The sequence below is a fragment of the Spermophilus citellus genome, assembly GCF_964194105.1.
Source record: "Spermophilus citellus genome assembly, chromosome: 9".
NCBI lineage: Eukaryota > Metazoa > Chordata > Mammalia > Rodentia > Sciuridae > Spermophilus > Spermophilus citellus.
The window spans coordinates 113,495,871-113,515,636 of NC_138191.1; the positions used below are offsets into that span (position 1 = coordinate 113,495,871).

Here is a 19,766-nt window from a genome sequence, read left to right on the forward strand (position 1 = left end):
CACACACACAAACCAAAAAAACCCCACCTCATCCCACTTAGATCAGGAATGAGAAAAAAAAATAGTTCTTGCTGCTTTTGTTTAACATTGTCCTGGAAGTCCTATGTACAGCAACCATGTGTGAGATAGGAAAGGAAGAAATAAATATCTCTATTTGCAGATGACAAGAACCTATCTATAAGGAATCTCAAGAATCCACACACACACACACACACACACACACACACACACAAACTAGTTATTAGGGCTTATAAGTGAATTCAGCAAAGGTGCAGGAACAAGCAAGACACTCCCTCACCAAAAAAAAAATTGATTTTATTTCTATAAACTAACAATGAACAATACAATTAAAGGAAATTAAGAAAACAGGCCTATTTAAAGTAACAACAAAAAGAGAATAAAATACTTTAAAAATGTAAGGAGGTAAAAGACTTATACATAACAAAAGGTGCTGAAAGTAAAAATTAAAGACCTAAGTAAATGAAAAGATCCTGTCTTCATGGATTACAAGACTTAATATTGTTAAGACAGCAATGTTCTCCAAAGCAATGGACAGATTCAATGCTACTGTATCAAAATTCCATTGGCCTCTGTTTTTTTGTAGAAAAGGAAAAATCAATCCTAAAATTTATATGGAATTTCAATAGACCTTTGAACAGACAAAAGAATATTGAGGAATCTCACCTTCCGGTTTTAAAACTTAATACAAAGCACAGTACTCAACAGTGTGTACTCCATAAAAACAATCATATTAACCAATGGATTAGAATTGAGGGTCCAAAATAAACATAGACATGTAGGGAGGCAGGCAGACAGGCACGCACATACACACACACACACACACACACACACACACACTTGGCCAAATGATTTCCTACAGTAGGGGTTTCAAGACAATTCAATGTATAAAGAGTAGCTGTATTAGAGTATGAGCTAGGAGACATGGATATAAAGGACAGTAGATCCTACCTCACCTCACATCAGATACAAAAGTTAACTCAAAATGGACCAATGATGTACATATAAGATCTAAAACTGTACAACTCTTAGAATATAAATGTTCATGACTTTGACTTGGCACAGACGACAACAAAACAGCAAACCCTTCACCCCCGCCCCCCAAAAAAGAAATTCAACTTAATCAAAATTTAAAAATTTTGATTCAGGGAACACTATCAAGACAATGAAAAATAAAACCCAGAAAACAGGATAAAATGTTTTCAAATCACTATCTGCAAGAGTTTAATACCCAGAATATATAAATGATTCCTATTACTCATGAATAAAATTTTTTAAATAGGCAAAATTCTTAGACATGTTTCCAAAGATATAAAAATGTCCATTAAGTACATGAAAACATGCTTAATATCATTAGGGAAATGCAATTCAAAACCATGATGAAATATCACTTATCCACCAGAAAGGTTATTTAAAAAAGGGGTTGCAGTGGGGATGTACTGCAGTGATAAAACAATTGCCTAGGACAAACTGTGTAAAGCCCTAGGAATGAACTTCAGCATGAGGTGGATGGGGGTGTATAGTTATTAGCAAGTATTAACAAGGATGCAGAAATATTAGAGTCCTCATATACTGTTGCTAGGAGTATAAAATGGGCAGCCACTATAGAAAAGTTAATCATAGATACCATATGACCCAGCAATCCTACTCCCAGCCATATACAAAACAGATGTCAAGTAAAAACTTGCAAATGAATGATCATGATCACCAAAGAAGTTAACAACTCAAATGTCCATAAATGGATAAACAAAATGTGGCACATCCATGCAATGGTGTACTATTCAGCATAAAGAGGAATTATGTTACAATATGAATAAACCTTGAAAATATTATGGTAAGGGAAAGCCAGACATAAAAGGCTACATTACGCGAACATAGATATAAAATACCCAAAAGAAGCAAATATACAGAGACAGAAAACAGACTCTGATGCTAAATGGGTATGGAGTTTCCATTTCAGATGATAAAAAAGTTATAAAGAAGTGATTATTGCACCCACTAAATTGCACAATTTAAAGTGGTAAATCTTTAAAGATACATATATTTTCCCGTAATTTATAAACAAATAAATGCCATATATATATAATTTTTGCAAGTTACTTTTTAACATGTATGTCTCTTAGAATTCCCTGTGTCAGGACATATAGAAGCAAGTCATTTCTTTTTAACTATTGTACAGTATTCCACAATATGGACATATTAAAGTTGATTGAACTATAACTCTTGATTAATACTTGGGGGGTTTCTAACTTATTACTGTTTAAAAAATATCACAATAAAAATTAAAGAATATGTCTACATATGTATGTGTATTCCTCTGGAGACATATACTGATCAACAGATTTGCTAGGACAGAGTCTACATGCATTTAACATTTTAAATGCCACTGTTAACCTGCTTTCTGAAAAGACCAACAACAGTGTCGGTAAATTATTTAATCTTCATATGCCTCAAGTTCATCAATGGAAAATGTGGTGAAACTTGCTATACTTAAGGGATCATTCAAATAATAATAATTACATGAGTTTATATATGAGTTATACAATGAGTTTACCTTAATGCACAGTTTATTAGTAATGATCATTAGGTGTTACCTGGTACATGTTGTCTATTAAGCCTTCTCCCCACTGTTCTTGCCTATTTTTGACAGTTTTCTCTATATTATTGTATGTTTTATTATTGTATATTTTATATATTATTGTATATTTCATAAGGGTGTTTTTCATATCTATTGGCTAATAATTCTTGGTTATATACGGTAATACCATGAGCTAAGAAAGCACTCTCAATTTGTATGAAAATGTGGAAAACAGACCCAAAACAGATGGTTAACGGAAATATTAACTGAAAAATCATTTGGTAATATATACCAAAAACATAAAATAAAAAGTTTATATCTTTGCCCCAGAAATTCAACTTTCAAGAATTCACCCTAAAGAAATAATTAAGCCATGTATAAACATATATACAAAATGAAATTCAACAAAGCATCACATAACAGGAAAAAAATCTCATCAATTAAACATTATCAATGTATGTATCACAAACCTGATAAAAAGCTGATTATGATATACCATTAATTTAAAAAATAGGTCATAGAAACAAGGAAGAATAATTTTGTTGTTTAAACATTTTTCTTCATTGTCATCTTTTCCATCTAATGTTAAAAGTGATGGCCAAAGACTTGATTCTAAGTTGCGTTCAATTTCTTTTTATATATTTTCTGTCTTCAAATTTTCTTGGAATTACCATTATTATTATTATTATTACTACCATTGTTATTATTATTATTATTACTACCATGGACTCAACATAGGGTGCTTTACCACTGAGCCACATCCCAAGCCCTTGTAAATTTTTATTATTTATTTATTTATTTATTTATTTTGTACCAGTGATTGAACCCGGGGGTACTTAACCACATCCCCCAGCCCTTTTTTATATTTTATTTACAGACAGGGTCTCACCAAGTTGCTTAGGGTCTTACTAAGATGTCTCGCAAATCAATTTACAGGTGAGCGCCACTGTGCCCAGATTTTTTTTTTTTATTTTTGAGTCAGAGTATAACTAAATTGCTTATGGACTTTCTAAATTGCTGAGGCTGGCTTTGCTTTTTTTTTAAGTATTGATGGCCCTTTAATTAATTCATTAATTTTCAGTGCTGAGAATTGAACCCAGTGCCTCTCACATGCTAGGCAATCACTCAAACCCCAGTCCCTAAAGCTGGCTTTAAACTTGCAATCCTCCTGCCTCAGCCTCCCTCATTGGTGGGATTACAGGCATGTACAACCATGCCTAACTACCATAATTATTTTTAGAAAAAAGAGAGCAATCTGAGATATCAACATAAGTAACCTTTTAAAACTTTTAAAACATTGTTAAGCTTATTTTTTTTGAAAAAATTGATTTTAAATATTTTATGAAATTGATTTAAAAATATTTACTGCCTCTGATCATTTATTTGTTAAAGTATGGGCATTTTAATAGTATTATTATATAAAGTCATTTATTAACATAAATAAATGAATACTCAAGAAAAAAAAATCTTTCACAGGTTTATAATTGGCTTCACAAAATATATCTTATAGACAGCAAAATACCTGACATAATGTACTCAAGTATATTGATTGAAATCCCCACAATAAACATGTTTTGAATATAATTAAACCATTAGAATATTAAGAATGAAAAAAACTAAAAATGAAAGAAACTAAAAATTCTCTACTTTATTTAAATTTTTTTTCTTTTTTTTAGAGTTTAGAGAACTAAATCAAAATAGAATGGGAACTTTTAAACAAACATGCCACTTCAATTCTGTGGGAAAATAAATGCTATCTGCATAACCAGGCTACCCTTCAGAAACAAGGCCCATCAGAAATATCCTTATATCACATAAAAGAATGAATTTTAGATGGTTTAAAGATATTAATCTTTTTTTTAAAAAAACAATTATTTGAGAAGTTAACATTTTCTATTTTAAGTAAAAAGACCATACTAAGAAACAGAGGAACCCCAGGAAACATAAAAGAAAATAAATACATATCAGCTACTTAAAAAGGAATACTTTTTTTTAAAAAAAATGTTTTTAGTTGTTGATAGACCTTTTTTAAAAATTTACTTATATGAGGTGCTGACAATCGAACCCAGTGTTTCACATATGCCAGCCAAGTGCATTACCGCTGAGCCACAGCCCCAGTACCAAAAAGGAATACTTTTAAATGATAAAATAGAACACAAAAATTAAAGACAAAAGTATATTAGAGGGCTGGGACTGAGCATTTGCCTGGCATGTATGAGGCACTGGGTTCGATTCTCAGCACTGCATATAAATAAATAAAATAAAGTTTCTATCAACAACTAAAAAAAATTTAAAAATATATTTCAAACAGTTATTTTACAATTAATATCCTCTATTTACAACAAAGCCTACAAATACAAAGGAAAAATCCAAAATGACTACCCCCAAAAGACATACTGCTTTACAAAAATTAGAAAAATGCACACTAAAACTACAAGATGACATTTTTCATTTTACTCATTAGAATAATAAAAATTAAAAAGGAGAATACTAAAGATTCATGAATTTCGCACTTATACACATTGGTATGATTTTTAATCACTATAAATAATCTGAAAATATATTAATAGTGGTAAATTAAATGCTTTGTATGCATATATGCTTTGACCTAGAAATAAATATATCAGTTCAAAAGATATGTAAACAAAATATTTACTGAAGTGTTGCTTTGACAAGTAAAGATGTAGAGAAAAGGGAATCTTGTACACTGCTGGCTGGTAGAAATGTAAGCTGGTATAGCCATTAGGGAAAAATGTTTGGAGAGTCTTTGAAAAACTAACAATAGAAATACTAAAGGTTCCAGCAATTTTGCTTCTAGGAATTTAGTCAAAAAATCTAACATCAGTTTACCAATGAGATGTTTACACTTCCTACAACAGTGAAATTATGGAGTGACAGATGGCATGGATAAAAAAAAATGTGGTAGCTATATACACAATGGAATACTATTCAGTCTTTTATAAGAAGGAAATTCTATTATTTATGATAGACAACAGAGATAGAATTGGAGAATATTATGCTGAGATATGCCAGGCAGAGAAAGACAAATGCCAAATGTTCTTACATATATGTCGCATCTACAACAACTCAAAACTGAACTAAGTTGCAGGTAGGAGCAAGAAGTTCTGGTATGCTATTCACAGTATGATGACGGTAGATAATAATTAACTGTGTACTTCATTTTTTTTTTTATTGGTTGTTCAAAACAATTAACTGTGTACTTCAAAAAGCTAGAAGAAAGGGCTGGGGATGTCGCTCAAGAGGTAGCACACTTGCCTGGCATGCGTGCGGCCTGGGTTCGACCCTCAGCACCACATACAAACAAAGATGTTGTGTCCGCCGAAAACTAAAAAAATAAATATAATTCTCTTTCAAAAAAAAAAAAAAAAGGCTAGAAGAAAAGATTTTGAAAGTTTTGATGGTTTGAATGGAAATAAGTAATAGATCTTTGAGGAGATAAATATATTTAACCTCAATTAAACATTGCATAATGTATATTACACCTGTATAAAAACATAGTACCCTGTTAGTAGGTACAGTTTTTAAAGTTTTCTCTTTTTCCTTTTTGGTATTTGGGATTGGACCAGGGCACTTCACCACTGAGTTATATCTTGAGTCCTTTTTAAAAATTTGGAGACAGGGTCTCACTAAGTTGCTGAGGGTCTTGCTAAATTGATGAGGTTGGCCTCAAACTTGAGATCTTCCTGACTCAGTCTCCTAAATTGCTGGGATTACAGGTAACTACCATACCTACTGAATATGTACAATTTTTGTGTCAGTTAAAAAATAAATTCAGGGATGAAGCTGTTGCTCAGTGGTAGAGTGCTTGCTTAATACACATGAGGCCCTGAGTCAATTCCTAGCACTGCAGAAAGAAAAAACAAAAACAAAAAATAGAAAAAATAAATTTAAAAGAACAAATATTTTTAAAAGGAACATACTACTTCATGAAGATAATTTACTTAACCACGCTGGTGGGCATTGTGGTTATGTCTTTTTTGGGGGGCAATGATGTGTGAACTTGAGAATATGAGTTTTGAAGAGACTTGCAAAAACTGACTTACAAGCAAAAAATTTAAAAATATTTCCAGAAAACGTTCAAACTATTTTCTAAAAAGCCTGTATTAATTGCTTCCAACTACATAGGACCTCCATAACACAGCACAAGTGCTATTATCTTTTGATCTTTATTGATGTGATAAACAATGAAGTATCTATTACATTTAATTTGCATTTAAAAAATTTACACCAAACTACATGATCAATACACACAAAACACATAGTCGTCTATGCTTCTTTAGGAAATTGCTATTTATGCCCTTTTTATTCATTTACCTATGAATGCACTTTCCCCAATATCTGTTATCCTACTGTTTTAATTTAGCTTATAAAAGGCCACTACATGAATAAGACTTTTAAATCAGAGAGTGGTTCATTAATAAAGAACATAAGAGCAGTATTAGATAACCAGTATATATTATAATTCTTTGACTTAATTCACAGTTCTTTTAGAATTATTAAAAATGCAATTAATTTCATAACAGCCACTTAATATGATACCTGCTGAATTCCAAGGCACAAGTATAAGATACTGTCTGGATCATACTTTTCACCATTTGGTCTCCGCACCTCTTGGATAAACTGGCATAAGCCCAAACTCAATTCAGCAAAAGTGCAGGACAGAATATCTTCCTTCAGCTTTCCAGAGCGGACTGTGGAAAGGTAGAAAACATCTGAAACATTAACTTACAACAAACACAGTAATAATACTTGATTCACTGAAATAAACCCTGAGTACTATGGTGCTTAGGCATTGTGGTATAGACTATGGATTAAAAACAGATCCTGATCTCAACACTTTCAGTTAGGGAAATAAAGACAATGTAGTACATATACTGCTAATATAAAGATTTTGTTTGCACAAGATTCTGTGAAAGCAAATGAGAAACATCTAATAGGGAAGAGTCAGATTAGATTCTGGAGGAAGTAACACAGGCAACACCTTAAAAAGTGAAGAGTTTAAAAGGTGAATATGTAAAAATTCCAATGTGAGGATACAAAAAGATATCCCAACATATATTCTATAGAACTCTAGTTCTATGTGAACTTCCTCTGAAGAATTCCCAGTGCCTACTGGCACATTAAAGACTAAAAATATTTATAAAAAAGAATGTTGCTGAACTTTCTTTAACTCCGATTTGACTACAGAATATCACAAATACAGTAAAACATCTTCATGCCTTTAGAAATGATAGAACACAGTATTCTTACATCCGCTGGGCCAAAAAGGTGCAAAGATTCAGGGAATTTAGGTGTATAGAAGAAAAGCAAGAAGGGCAAGTTAGGGCAGATCACGATGAGTATTAAGATGTTTGAAGAAAACCATTTTGGGTAGGGAAGTTACCAATTTGATTTGTATAAGTTCTATTGAAACAGGTTGATCCATGTTGTGAGGTTAGTACTAAAAAACACCCTTTCTAGTTCTTGCTCTTCTGCATTTAGCCAAGACTACACATTTTCAAAGATACACTTGGGCCTCTCCTGTGTGGTGTTTTGTTTTGTTTTGTTTTTGTTTTTTTGGTACTGGGTAATGAACTCAGGGGCACTTGACCACTAAGCCACATCCCCAGGCCAATTTTGTATTTTATTTAGAGACAGGGTCTCACTGAGTTGCTTAGTGCCTTGCCATTGCTAAGGCTGGCTTTGAACTTGAGATTCTCCTGCCTCAGCCTTCTAGGCTACTGGAATTACAGGCATGCACCACCATGCCTGGCTCCTGTGTTAGTTTTGCACAGGCAAGCAGAGGTTCATAAGGGCAAGGACTAAGCTTGATCTTTTTACCCCAGATCATAGCAATGAAGCCTGGTACATAATAAAAATTCAACGAGTATTTTACAGGTGATTCAGTAGTAGAAATGGGTAGGCATGTCCTATGGCTACTGCATTTAGGTCTTGTAGTCTAAAACAATATTACCTCTCCACTCTCACTATCACCCTTTCTTTCTTTCTTGAGATGAGGTTCCCCCTTGTTGCGCAGGTTGGTCTCAAATTTGTGAGCTCAAGTGATCCTCCCACCTCAGCCTCCCGAGTAGCTGGGGCTACTGCTGTGCCTGGCTTCCTTTCTTTTATGAGACAAAGAGTGCCGTGGTTCAAAGTGGGTGGTCATTGGCCTAATAAATCCCCATAACAGGATAATATTTACAAAACCTTGGAGCATAAAGATTACACTTATCTGTAGGAATTCCAATGATGTCAGTCATAGCTAAGAGTAACAACTAACAGCTCCAACAAGGAAGGCTAAGTATTACCCAAGACCAACAGGACAGACCACTAGCGGGTGAAGCCAAGAGCATATGCAATCAAACAGGTGTAAGAGAGAAGATACATTTGGAAAGTGACCTCCCTCCCCCCCCCCCAAAAAAAATCTAGTTAAAATGATTACACTTATACATTTATACCCCACCTCATTTCATAAAGATTATATAGGTAGAAAACACAATAAAAAGAAAATATAAATTGAAAATAAATTTCAGAGAGGCTAAGATGTAGCTCAGTAGTAGAGTACTTGTCTAGCATGTGTGAGCCCCTGGGTTCAATCTCTAGTACCTCAAAAAAAAAAAAAAAAAAAAAAAAAAAAAACCCCAAAATAACAGGACATCAAAACTAGTAAAAAATGCAGGCTAGGATTGTGGCTCAGTGAAAAAGCTCTTGCCTTGCATCTGTGAGGCACTGGATTCGAGCCTCAGGACCACATAAAAATAAATAAACAAAATAAAGATATTAAAAAAAAACTAGTAAAAAATGAAAATTATTTGGCTCTTAAAATTATAATATTGCTTTATTTGAACAATTTTTTAACTATTTTATTTGATTCCAAGTTTCCTGGCAGCCCAAGTGAAACAAATATTGTCAGTTATAAATGGATATAATTTTAGGAACAATTCTTATCAAAGCAAGGCTTTTTTTATTTCCAGATAGTTTTCATAAAAATATGAAAAAAAAAAATCACACTGCGTTACATATAGGTTACTATATAGACAAGAGGATAAAGAAAACTTTTTAATGCACTTGTCTGGTGTTAGAAAAAAAATTCCTCATATTTGTGTGATAAATTCAACACCAGAAGACACAATCTTACCTTAAACCTTTATAATAACCTTTAAAATTGAGGTTTTCCATCTTAAGAATCAAAAATTAAAAACTTTAGACATTCAACTTACAAATTTATATCAACAAATTATGAATAATTTAAAACGAATACAGAGGAAAGAAACAAGTTTTACCTCTACAGCCTGACTCTGAGGACTCTTGAGAGAGTACCTGGTCTTGAACACTTCCTAAGTGGTCAGAACATGGGCTGGATGAGGCATGTTCACCTCCTTGGAGAGAAAAAGAAAATTGAAAGGGTTAATTAAGTAAAGCCAAACTCAGTTTTATAGTTTCTGATAAAAGAACTATCCCTTTTGAGTTAATTTATGGCTTTGCTTATTTATATTTCCCTTGCCTAAATCAAGACACAAATTCATGCTGTTAACGTTTACCTCCACACTTTAGATCCCCCTGCTCTTCCTTGGCATTTTTCCACTGAACCCAATTCTTCCAGGCATTCACCCCATACATATATTTCAGGGTCATTCCAGACACTGAACACCCTTGAAAGGCTCCTTGAATAAGACTCCTGGGCTCCATAGCCACTATAGACTTCTTCCGTCCCTGTAAGAATTCCAAAAATTTACAGAATATAAAAATGCAGTTTTGGATCTTTAAGAATCAGAGTTCTCAAAGCCAGAAAGGTCATAAACCAATAGGATATGAAATTTAGTTTTATATCATTAAGATTTAGAGTTCTAAATGGGCATGGTGGCACATGCCTGTAATCCTAGCAGTTTGGGAGCCTGAGGCAGGAGAATGCAAGTTCAAAGCCAGCTTCGAAATTTAGCATGTGTCAAAATAAAAAATAAAAAAGGGATGGAGATGTGCTCAGTGATTATTAAGCACTCCTGGGTTAATCCCTGGTCCCCTCCCTCCAAAAAAGATTCAGAATTCTTAGAGCTGAATAGGGCTTTACAGATTATTTAAACCAACTCATATAAAAGGAAAAAAATGCATAAATATAGAAAATCACCTTGTACTAATTACCAACATTTGAGTATTAGTGTGTTCCAAACACTGGCTCCACCCAATGAGAGATAGATATCACTATTATTACTAGTTGGGCCTATTTAATAGACCATATTTTGAGTAATTAAAAAAAAGGCCTTTAAAAATTCTCTAACCACATTGGAACTGAATTAGAACCCTCTGATGGAAATATGCTAAGAAAATTCTCCAAAATCATAAATTAATAGTATACTTATAAATATTCCATGGGTCAAAGAAGAAATTACAAATGGACATGCACCTCAATGGTAGTAGTGCACTTGCCTCACATGCACAAGGGTGGTGGGTTCAATCCTTAATACCACAAGGGGGACAAAAAAAAAAAAAAGTAAAGAAGGAATTTTAAATGCAATTAGAAAACATTGTGAACATAAATGAAAACAAATTGTCATCAAAATTTCTGTGATGGAGCTAAGACTTTAAATGCTTTTATGAAAAAATGATATAAAATTATAACATATATTCTAAGCTTTATTTTTTTAGTTGTAGATGGTCATAATGCCTTTATATTATTTATTTACTTATTTATTTATTTATTTTTATGTGGTGCTGAGGATCAAACCCAGATCCTCACATGTATCAGGCAAGCATTCTACAATTGAGCCACAACCCCAGCCCCTAAGACTCGATCTTAATAAACCAGAAAAGAGGACCAGAGTATAACCCAAACTAATAAGGAAATGTTTAAAATAAGAGCAAAAATCAGTAGGGAATAAAAAGAGACAGAAAAATTAATGAAATGAAACTGATGATCTGAATAGCTACAGAAACTAAATTTACAATTTAAAACCTTCTCCACAAGAAACACCAGATCCAGAAGGGTTCACAGTTGAATTTCACTAGTTAAAGAAATTATACAAATTGTATTTCACATAACAAGAGAGAATTTGATATCACCAACACCCTGATACCAAAACCAAAATCATTACAAGAAAACCATGTGAATAATTCTTGAACAGAGACACTTAAAACCTTACTGAAATATTAGCAAACTGAATTCTATAATATATTAAAAAACAAATAAATATATCATTTTTAAAAAGTAGGGTTTATTCTAGGAATGCAAGTTTAATCACTTGGATTTTTTTTTAAAGTAATATATTTTGTCATTTAACAGACTCAAAAAAGGAAAACCGGATACTATCTCAAAAGAAGCAAGAAATCCACCAAACAAAACTCAACAGCCAACCCTGGTAAGAATCTGCAGCAGATCAGGAAAAGGGAATGTCCTCAACCTGGTGGAGGCCATACATGGGATACCTACAGAAAACAACACACTAAACGTTGCAAGACTAAACCCTTTTGCCTGAAGATTAGAAACAATGCAAAAAAGGTCATCTTAGTAATAATAATCAGGACAGGTCTTAGCTAAGTTTGATACAGCAAGAAAAAAGGAAAATACATTCAGATTAGGAAGGAAAGAGTAAAACTAAAACTCTTTTTTTGCCACAAATAACATGATTGTCTAGGTAGAAAATCCTATGGAATTTAATGGCGCAAAGCTAAAGAACATAGACTAAACACACAAAAATCATTTGCATTCTTATACACTAATAAGGAATACAGAAATGAAATTTTAAAATACTACCACTTATAACAATTAAAACTAACTTACTATTTATTTATTTAGCAGTGCTGGGACTGAACCCAAGGGTGTCCTATCCCTAAACTATATTCCTGTCCCTTTTTTATTTTGAGACAGAGAGTGTTGCTAAGTTGCCTGGGCTGGCTTGCAAATAGTGATCCTCTTGCCTCAGCTTCCCAAGCCACTGGGGTTACCAACATGTGTTACTGTGCCCAGCACAGAAACAAATTTAACAGACTAGAAAAAGAATGAAAGGTAAAAAGCACTGTTGAGAAAGCCAGGCACAGTGGTGCATACCTATAATCCCAGCTAGTTGGGAGGGCTGAGGCAGGAAGATCACATCTGTAAGGCCAGCCTCAACAACTTGGTGAGACAAAAAAGGACTGGGGACGTGGTTCAGTGGTAGAACATCCCTGATTTTAATCCCCAGTATTGCATACAAAACAAAAAGAAACAAACATTAGAGAATATCTTAGGTAACCTGAGTTGGGTAAAGTCACAAAATAGCAAATATGCACACGAAAAGATGTTCAAAATCATCAAACACACAATCAGAATATACTCTACTACAAAGTCACTGGACTGGTAAAATTCAAACTCCACAATACCAAGTGTTTGCAAAGTCATGGAGCTTACAGACTCTCACACACTTCAAAAAAAATTTTTTTTTTAGTTGTAGATGGACAAATATCTTTTATTTACTTTTATGTGGTGTTAAGGATCGAATCCAGTGCCTTATACATGCTACCACTGAACTACAATGTCAGCCCTTGTATGTTGGTAATTGGAATATGAAATAGTAAATTCACTTTTTTGTTTTCTTTCTTTCTTTCTCTCTCTCTCTCTCTCTCTTTCTTTCTTTCTTGTTTTTTTTTTTTTTTGTTTGTTGTTGTTGCAGTACTAGGGAGAGAACCCAGGGGTACTGTACCCCTAAGCTATATCCCCATCACCAATACCCCTTACCCCTGACCTTTATTTTAGGAGGAGGGTCTCACTAAATTGCTAAGGCTGGCCTCAAATTTACAATCCTTCTGCCTCAGCCCCCTGAGACACTAGGATTATTGGTATGTGCCACTATGTTTGGCAGTAGACCTACTTTCAAAAACAATGTGGCAGCTTTCCTATAAAGTTAGAAATATACTTAGTGTAAAACGTAGCAATCCCATTTTCTAAATATTTTTCTTCTGAGAAATGAAAATATATGTTAACACCAAGGCTTATTCTAAAATATTCTTAAAAATATTATTCAAAATATTCCCGACTTACAATCCTAGCTATTTAGAAGACTGAGGCAAAGGACTACAAGTTTGACGCCAGTCCTGGGCAAAAAAATGAGACACTGTCTCAAAATAAAAAAATAAAAAGGTGCTGAGGAAGTAGCTCTGTGTAGTGCTTGTCTAGCACAATGTGTTTAATCTCAGTACCAAAATAAAAAAGAACAATAACAACAAAAGGCCCCAAAATGGAAACAACACAAATTTCTATTACCTATTAAACAGTTGCACAAATTTTAGTACGTCCTTATTAAATGCTACTCAAAACTATAAAGAACAAACCACTGAGAGATGAAACATGGATGAATCTCAAAAACACTATGCTAAGTGAAAGAACTTAGACATAGCAGACAACATACTTATGAGACTATTTTTATGAAATTTTAGAAAAGGTAGACATTTATATCAACTGACACAGCATACTGACGGTGTCAGCACATGGAGATGAGGCTGACGGCAAAAAGTTGTGAAAAACTTTCTGATTCTTTCAGGAAAAAAGAATTTTTCATAATTGTGGTAGACTGAACATACTACATACATGTGTCAAAGTCCATCACATTATATCTTTAGAATTTATTAAATCCAACTTTCATAAGTCAACAGAGCCAATTAAAAAAATAAGGTTAGTATTCATTTAACTTTGTTAGGGGAAAGCCCTCTTAGCACAAAAGATTGCACATATGACTTTCATCATTACACTTTACTATATAAAATAGTGATCTCAAGTATTAGAACATAAAAAAGTAGCTAAATTTAGATTTCTTAAATGAGAAATATACATTAAAAAGGATTATGAAAACTTCTAAATATAATAAAACAAACCCTCAATTATAGAAAAGAAAAAGAAAGGAAGGAAGAGGGAGAGGGAAGGATGGAGGGAGGGTTGGTCTGTACTGAAAAAAAAAATGTAACAGAAGGCCAGGTACAGTGTAATCCCAGAGACCTGGGAGGCTAAAGCAGAAAAGGATTGCAAGTTCAAGACGAGTTTCAGCAATTTAGTGAGGCCCTAAACAACTTAGCAAGACCCTGACTCAAAAAAAACAAACAGCACTAAAACAAAACGAAAAACCAGCTAGGAATAGATCAGTGGTAAATCATGCCCGGGTTCAATTAATTAAAATGAAATGTGGGAAAAAAAAAAAAAAAAAACGATACAGAACTTCAAGACATAAAAACAAAAGCACAAAAACATAAGGTTGTAAAATAATGCACACAACTGCCGCATTCTGGCTATTACAGAGTTTTATAAACAACAGGAACTAATAAATACTGGTAGAATAAAGGAAAGAAAACTCTAGAAAAATTAAGTTGCTGCTTACTCTTCGTCTGGGCTGGGGGAAACCATCTCTGTGTCGTCTTCTTGTTCGGGAACGTGCCTGGATCCCCTGTCCTTTGTTAAGTGGGTCAAAGGATTCTATGATAATCAGCAGAAAGCATGATATACGTTAATTAACTTCCAGATTTAAATAAAGATTTAGACTGGGGAAATACTAAGTAATCATCACTATAGTCATTATTTTGTCATGAGAATTTACTTATATACTTGAGAAACGAGGGATATAGCACTTAAATGAAAACTTTACTAACAAGAAAATTTCCTACAGAACAGTTACTGTGAAAAAGGTAAGATAATAATGTTCAAAAACCAATGTTCAAACCAGTGACTTGGGAGGCAAAGGCAGGAGGATAGCAAGTTGAAAGCCAGCCTCAGCAACTCAGTGAGCCCCTGTCTCAAAATAAAAATACAAACAACTGGGGATGTGGCTCCATGGTTAAGAGTCCCTGGATTCAATCCCTGTTACCAAAACCCAAAAACAACAATAATAAAAAACACAAAATAATTTAACCACTTTTGAGAACAAAATTGCACAAACCAAAGCTAGAAAAGACAGGAACCACTTGTACCCTAGATTACCTCTAGTACATTTTAACTGTTTTATAATGTCAATCTGGAGTTTTACCAATCTTCTAAAATAAAGGACTTTAAGTGAATAGGTTATATTGCACAAACCTGATGGAAAATCTGCTTCCAGATCCTGTTCGGTTTCCCCTTTTGAGAACTGTTTCAGTTCAGAATCGGCTTCTTGCACAGCATTTGTCTTTAAGGCATAATGATTCAATTCTTCTTCCCAGCTATGAGGAGTAGATACTGCCTCTGATTCAAGATCACCACTATATGTACTTCCTTGGTCTGAAATATTAAGAATATTTCAGAAAATAAGATAGTCTCAAAAATAAGAAACCCTCAAAATAAGATAGTCTCCTTACATGCTCAGAAACCTTCCTGAACTTCTGAACACCAAATCTGAAATACAACCAATGAATAATTATCTAGGTACACTTAAGAACAAAGTAATTTGTTTACCTGTCTCACAGAACTGAATTCATATTCTTGGTAAGCACATTAAAGCTTAACTCCATCCTTAAAACAAATATTTGGGGCAGTTTTTATTATTCTCACTAAGCATATACCACGGATACTTGATGCCCCTTAAAATAATTAAATCACAAATATTACATGGAATTCTTTTCAGGCTTTAATTACTAACAAAGGATAGGATTTCAAAGAACCAAAGTATATTTACAACTACAAACCTTTTTCAAATATTTTAGTGTCTAGAAAGAGTTCCTGTTCAGAAGTCTGAGATCCTAAAGGAAAAGCAAAGCACATAATAAAATGATTTATAAGTAAACAAAAAACAAACTGCATCTCAAATGAGATGACTATTATATACATGCACAATACCACGGAGTTCTAAGTAAACAGACTTCAGAACATAAAAACTCATTAAAATAATTAACACTAGTGGCAAAAGCAGTTAAATCATCATCACTATTAACAGTGGCTATACTTCTAGGAAGCAGTATAAAAAGTCATGAAGAAAGGAATTTTCACTTTTGATTTTATACTTTTCTGCTATATAAAATCCTTCTTTAAACCATACCCCCCAAATTTTTTTTTCAATGATTAAGTTGTTCCCCCAAATATAATAATCCTTACTATCAAACTGAAAAAATAAATAAATAAACTTATAATTAAATGTTACATTAGCTGACCATGGTGGTGCACACTTGCAATTCTCAGTTATTCAGGAAAGCTAACATGGGAGGATGGCATGTTCAAGGACTGCCTTAGCAACCTGGCAAGCCCCTGTCTCAATATAAAAACTACAAAGAACCAGGTAGAGCACCCCTGGTTTTCAATACCCAGAAAAAAAAATAAGTTACATGAGCATTCAGCATACAGAACTAAACAGAACATAGTACAATCAACTCTAAAGTATGTGGAAAGTACAAAGCTAGAAGAGTCAAGTGGTGTTTTTTTTTTCTTCCAGGTTACACAGAAACATTGGGATTTTCCCTAAAATCAAAGAGAAATTATAACCCCAGATCCCCTTAGCTGAAATTCACCTCTCCTACACTGTGTTTCTAAACCATTTCATTTCATACAAATTACAGTGATTATCATTATGTCTCTTGAAAATTAGTTTTTCAAGCTTTTTTTTTAAATCTGACTCAACTATAGACAAAGGCAAAAGTCATAGCATTTTGACAAAGCTTCAATATTGATGTGAAAGGAGAAGTAAATTTAAAATGAGGTATATAATCAAAAATTGTCTGAACTTCCAAACTAAATATATTACCAGAGATTAGAAGATCAAGCACAGGGACATTTGGGACATTAAATTCCATATGTGTGCAACAGAATTTTCAGATTTTAACATTAAAGAGAAAAATAACAGAAGGAACACTGGAAAAACAATAAATAAGTTTCCATCAATCTCTCAAAATATATGTGACTCAGAAACTTACTGGCAATACAACAGAAAAGTTGACAGCAGTTTTTTCAAATCCTTCAGTGTTCAGAAAATCACCTAGCATTTACTATGCAAAATCAAAATCTACCACTGAATAAAAGAAAAAACTTTCAAGAAAAGAGTAAGCTTATTGACTCATCAGTAATTTATGGAAAGGTCTTTGTGAAAACTCAGCTACATATTTCAAATATTATAAATGACAATTTCTCCACCTCTTTCTATATCCAAAAACCAAGGACGTGCTAATTAAGACTAGAAACCTTTCTGAAATATTATTATATTTGGTTAATATGTACTCTGGCATCACACAGATCTGGATTCAAGTTCAGGTTCCACATTTGTTGACTACACAATCAGAGCAAATCTAATATTCTATTTTTCAGGTAAGAAATCTAAAGTAAACGATACCCTCCTCACAGGGCTGTTGTGAAGATTAAAATGAAATAGACAGGAGCTGGGGGTATAGCTCAGTGGAAGAGCGCTATATCTCGCACATGTGAGGCACTGGGTTTGATCCTCAGCACCACACAAAAATAAATAAAATAAATAAAGTAAAGATATTGTATCCATTTTTTAAAAATCTTTAAAAAAATGAAATGACAATGCACATAACACAATGCTAAAAGAATGGGAAATGTGGATGAATGTTACTATCATCCTTGTTCCAACCTATTAAAATGAGATTTATATATAGGCCATTTTGAGCCCAAAGGTTTTACATCTTAAGGTTCTGTTTACCCTTTATCAGCATGCTGGTTATTATATATCAGGAAGTCTTATATATAGATCATAGCTTTGAATATACAGATAAAATCAGAAAATGATCATAATTTAAGTTTTAAAATTACCTGAATTATGAGAAATTTTGTAGATTTTTTCTTTCTTTCTTTACTTTTCTTTGAAAATTTTTTGGGGACTTAGGGGGCACCAAGTAAATCCAAGGGCACTTAATCATTGAGTCACATTGCCAGCCCTTTTTATTTTTTATTTAGAGACAGGTTCTTGCTAAGTTGCTTAGGGCCTCACTAAGTTGCTGAGGCTGGCTTTGAACTTGTGGTCCTCATGACTCAGCCTCCCAAGCCACTGGGATTACAGGTGTGTGCCACCATGCCTGACTTCTTTCTTTACTTTTAAAGATTGTACCAACCTCCTTGGGATAGAGTCTTTTCCTTCTCTTCATCTTCTGCAATCATTTCTGCCATCTCAAGGAGATCAGCTTCAAATGGATGTGTAGGAAGTTTTTCCTTAATGTCTTCAATATTTTCAGGGACTTTATCTTCATTGTCCATTGAGGATGGAATAAGCATGGGGACAGGCATCTGAAAGACCATGGACAGACTGAAAAGTTTCTTATACAATAGATTTGTCCTCAAAACCATTATTTACAAGATTATTTAAGTATTAAAAACAATAAAGTCAAGATATTGTCACTGCTGATGATCATGTAGTCTTGACTGTTCATTTTTTATAAGACTAGAACCATTAAAATAAAAGCTTAGTAAGTGCTTTTCTGAACACTCAACAAAATATGTCTGAATCCTTCAAAATAGTAATTCTATAACTCAGTTTCATTTTTGTTTTGGCATACACTCCTTGCTAACATTTTCGTACAACTATTTCCCTTAAGGATTCAGTACAGGAAAAGTAAATGTTCGTATTAAAAAAAAAAAAAATAGCTGGGCTAGAGTGCTCACCTAGCTCATGTGAGGCCCTGGGTTCAATCCTCAGCACCACATAAAAATAAATAAACAAAATAAAAGTATTGTGTACAACTAAAAAGTAAAAATTTTTTTTAAATGGCTTTCTTTAAAAAAAAAAAAACCTGAGAAATAAAAAAATCACAGTATTCTTTTTACCCTGGCTAGAATCCCAAGATTCTAACGCATGTAGTTCCTGATCTTTTTCTATTTAGTGATCTTACATCATAACACCCGCCAAGAAGGCAGGGTATAAATAAAAGTAGTCCGCCACATACTCCAGAGCCAACCAGAATCAGTTATACTTTACCAGTGAGTGAAAATTTTCTTTAGAGAACTGTAAAATTTAAACATAGGAAAAACACATGCTAAATTCGCCTTATCTCTACATGATTACTCACTGGAACAGGAATTCCAAAGGGGACTGGTGCATACTGAGTATAAAGATGAAGAGGTATCGGCACAAACACTGGCACAGGAACTGGCACCACAATAATCTGGGGCTGACTTGGAGTGTCTTCTAATGGAGGAAAAAATTGACAAAGGAAAAAGAAAGGAGAAATATTTTAATAAAATATCTTCTAAAAAAGGTTACGGAGATTTGGGTTTCAAAGTAAGTGTTATCTCTAAGAAGAT

The 19,766-nt window shown here is 33.4% G+C and overlaps 1 protein-coding gene across 1 annotated transcript in view; it reads right to left on the reverse strand.

Moving 5' to 3' along the window:
* Positions 1-19,766, reverse strand: part of ZMYM4 (zinc finger MYM-type containing 4) — a 143,744-nt gene that overhangs the window by 9,134 nt on the left and 114,844 nt on the right. The window contains 8 exon segments of the mRNA XM_081307997.1: positions 7,157-7,308; positions 9,880-9,975; positions 10,138-10,309; positions 14,935-15,029; positions 15,627-15,806; positions 16,211-16,264; positions 18,581-18,752; positions 19,532-19,650. Of these exon segments, the coding sequence (XP_081164123.1) occupies positions 7,157-7,308; positions 9,880-9,975; positions 10,138-10,309; positions 14,935-15,029; positions 15,627-15,806; positions 16,211-16,264; positions 18,581-18,752; positions 19,532-19,650 (1,040 nt within the window).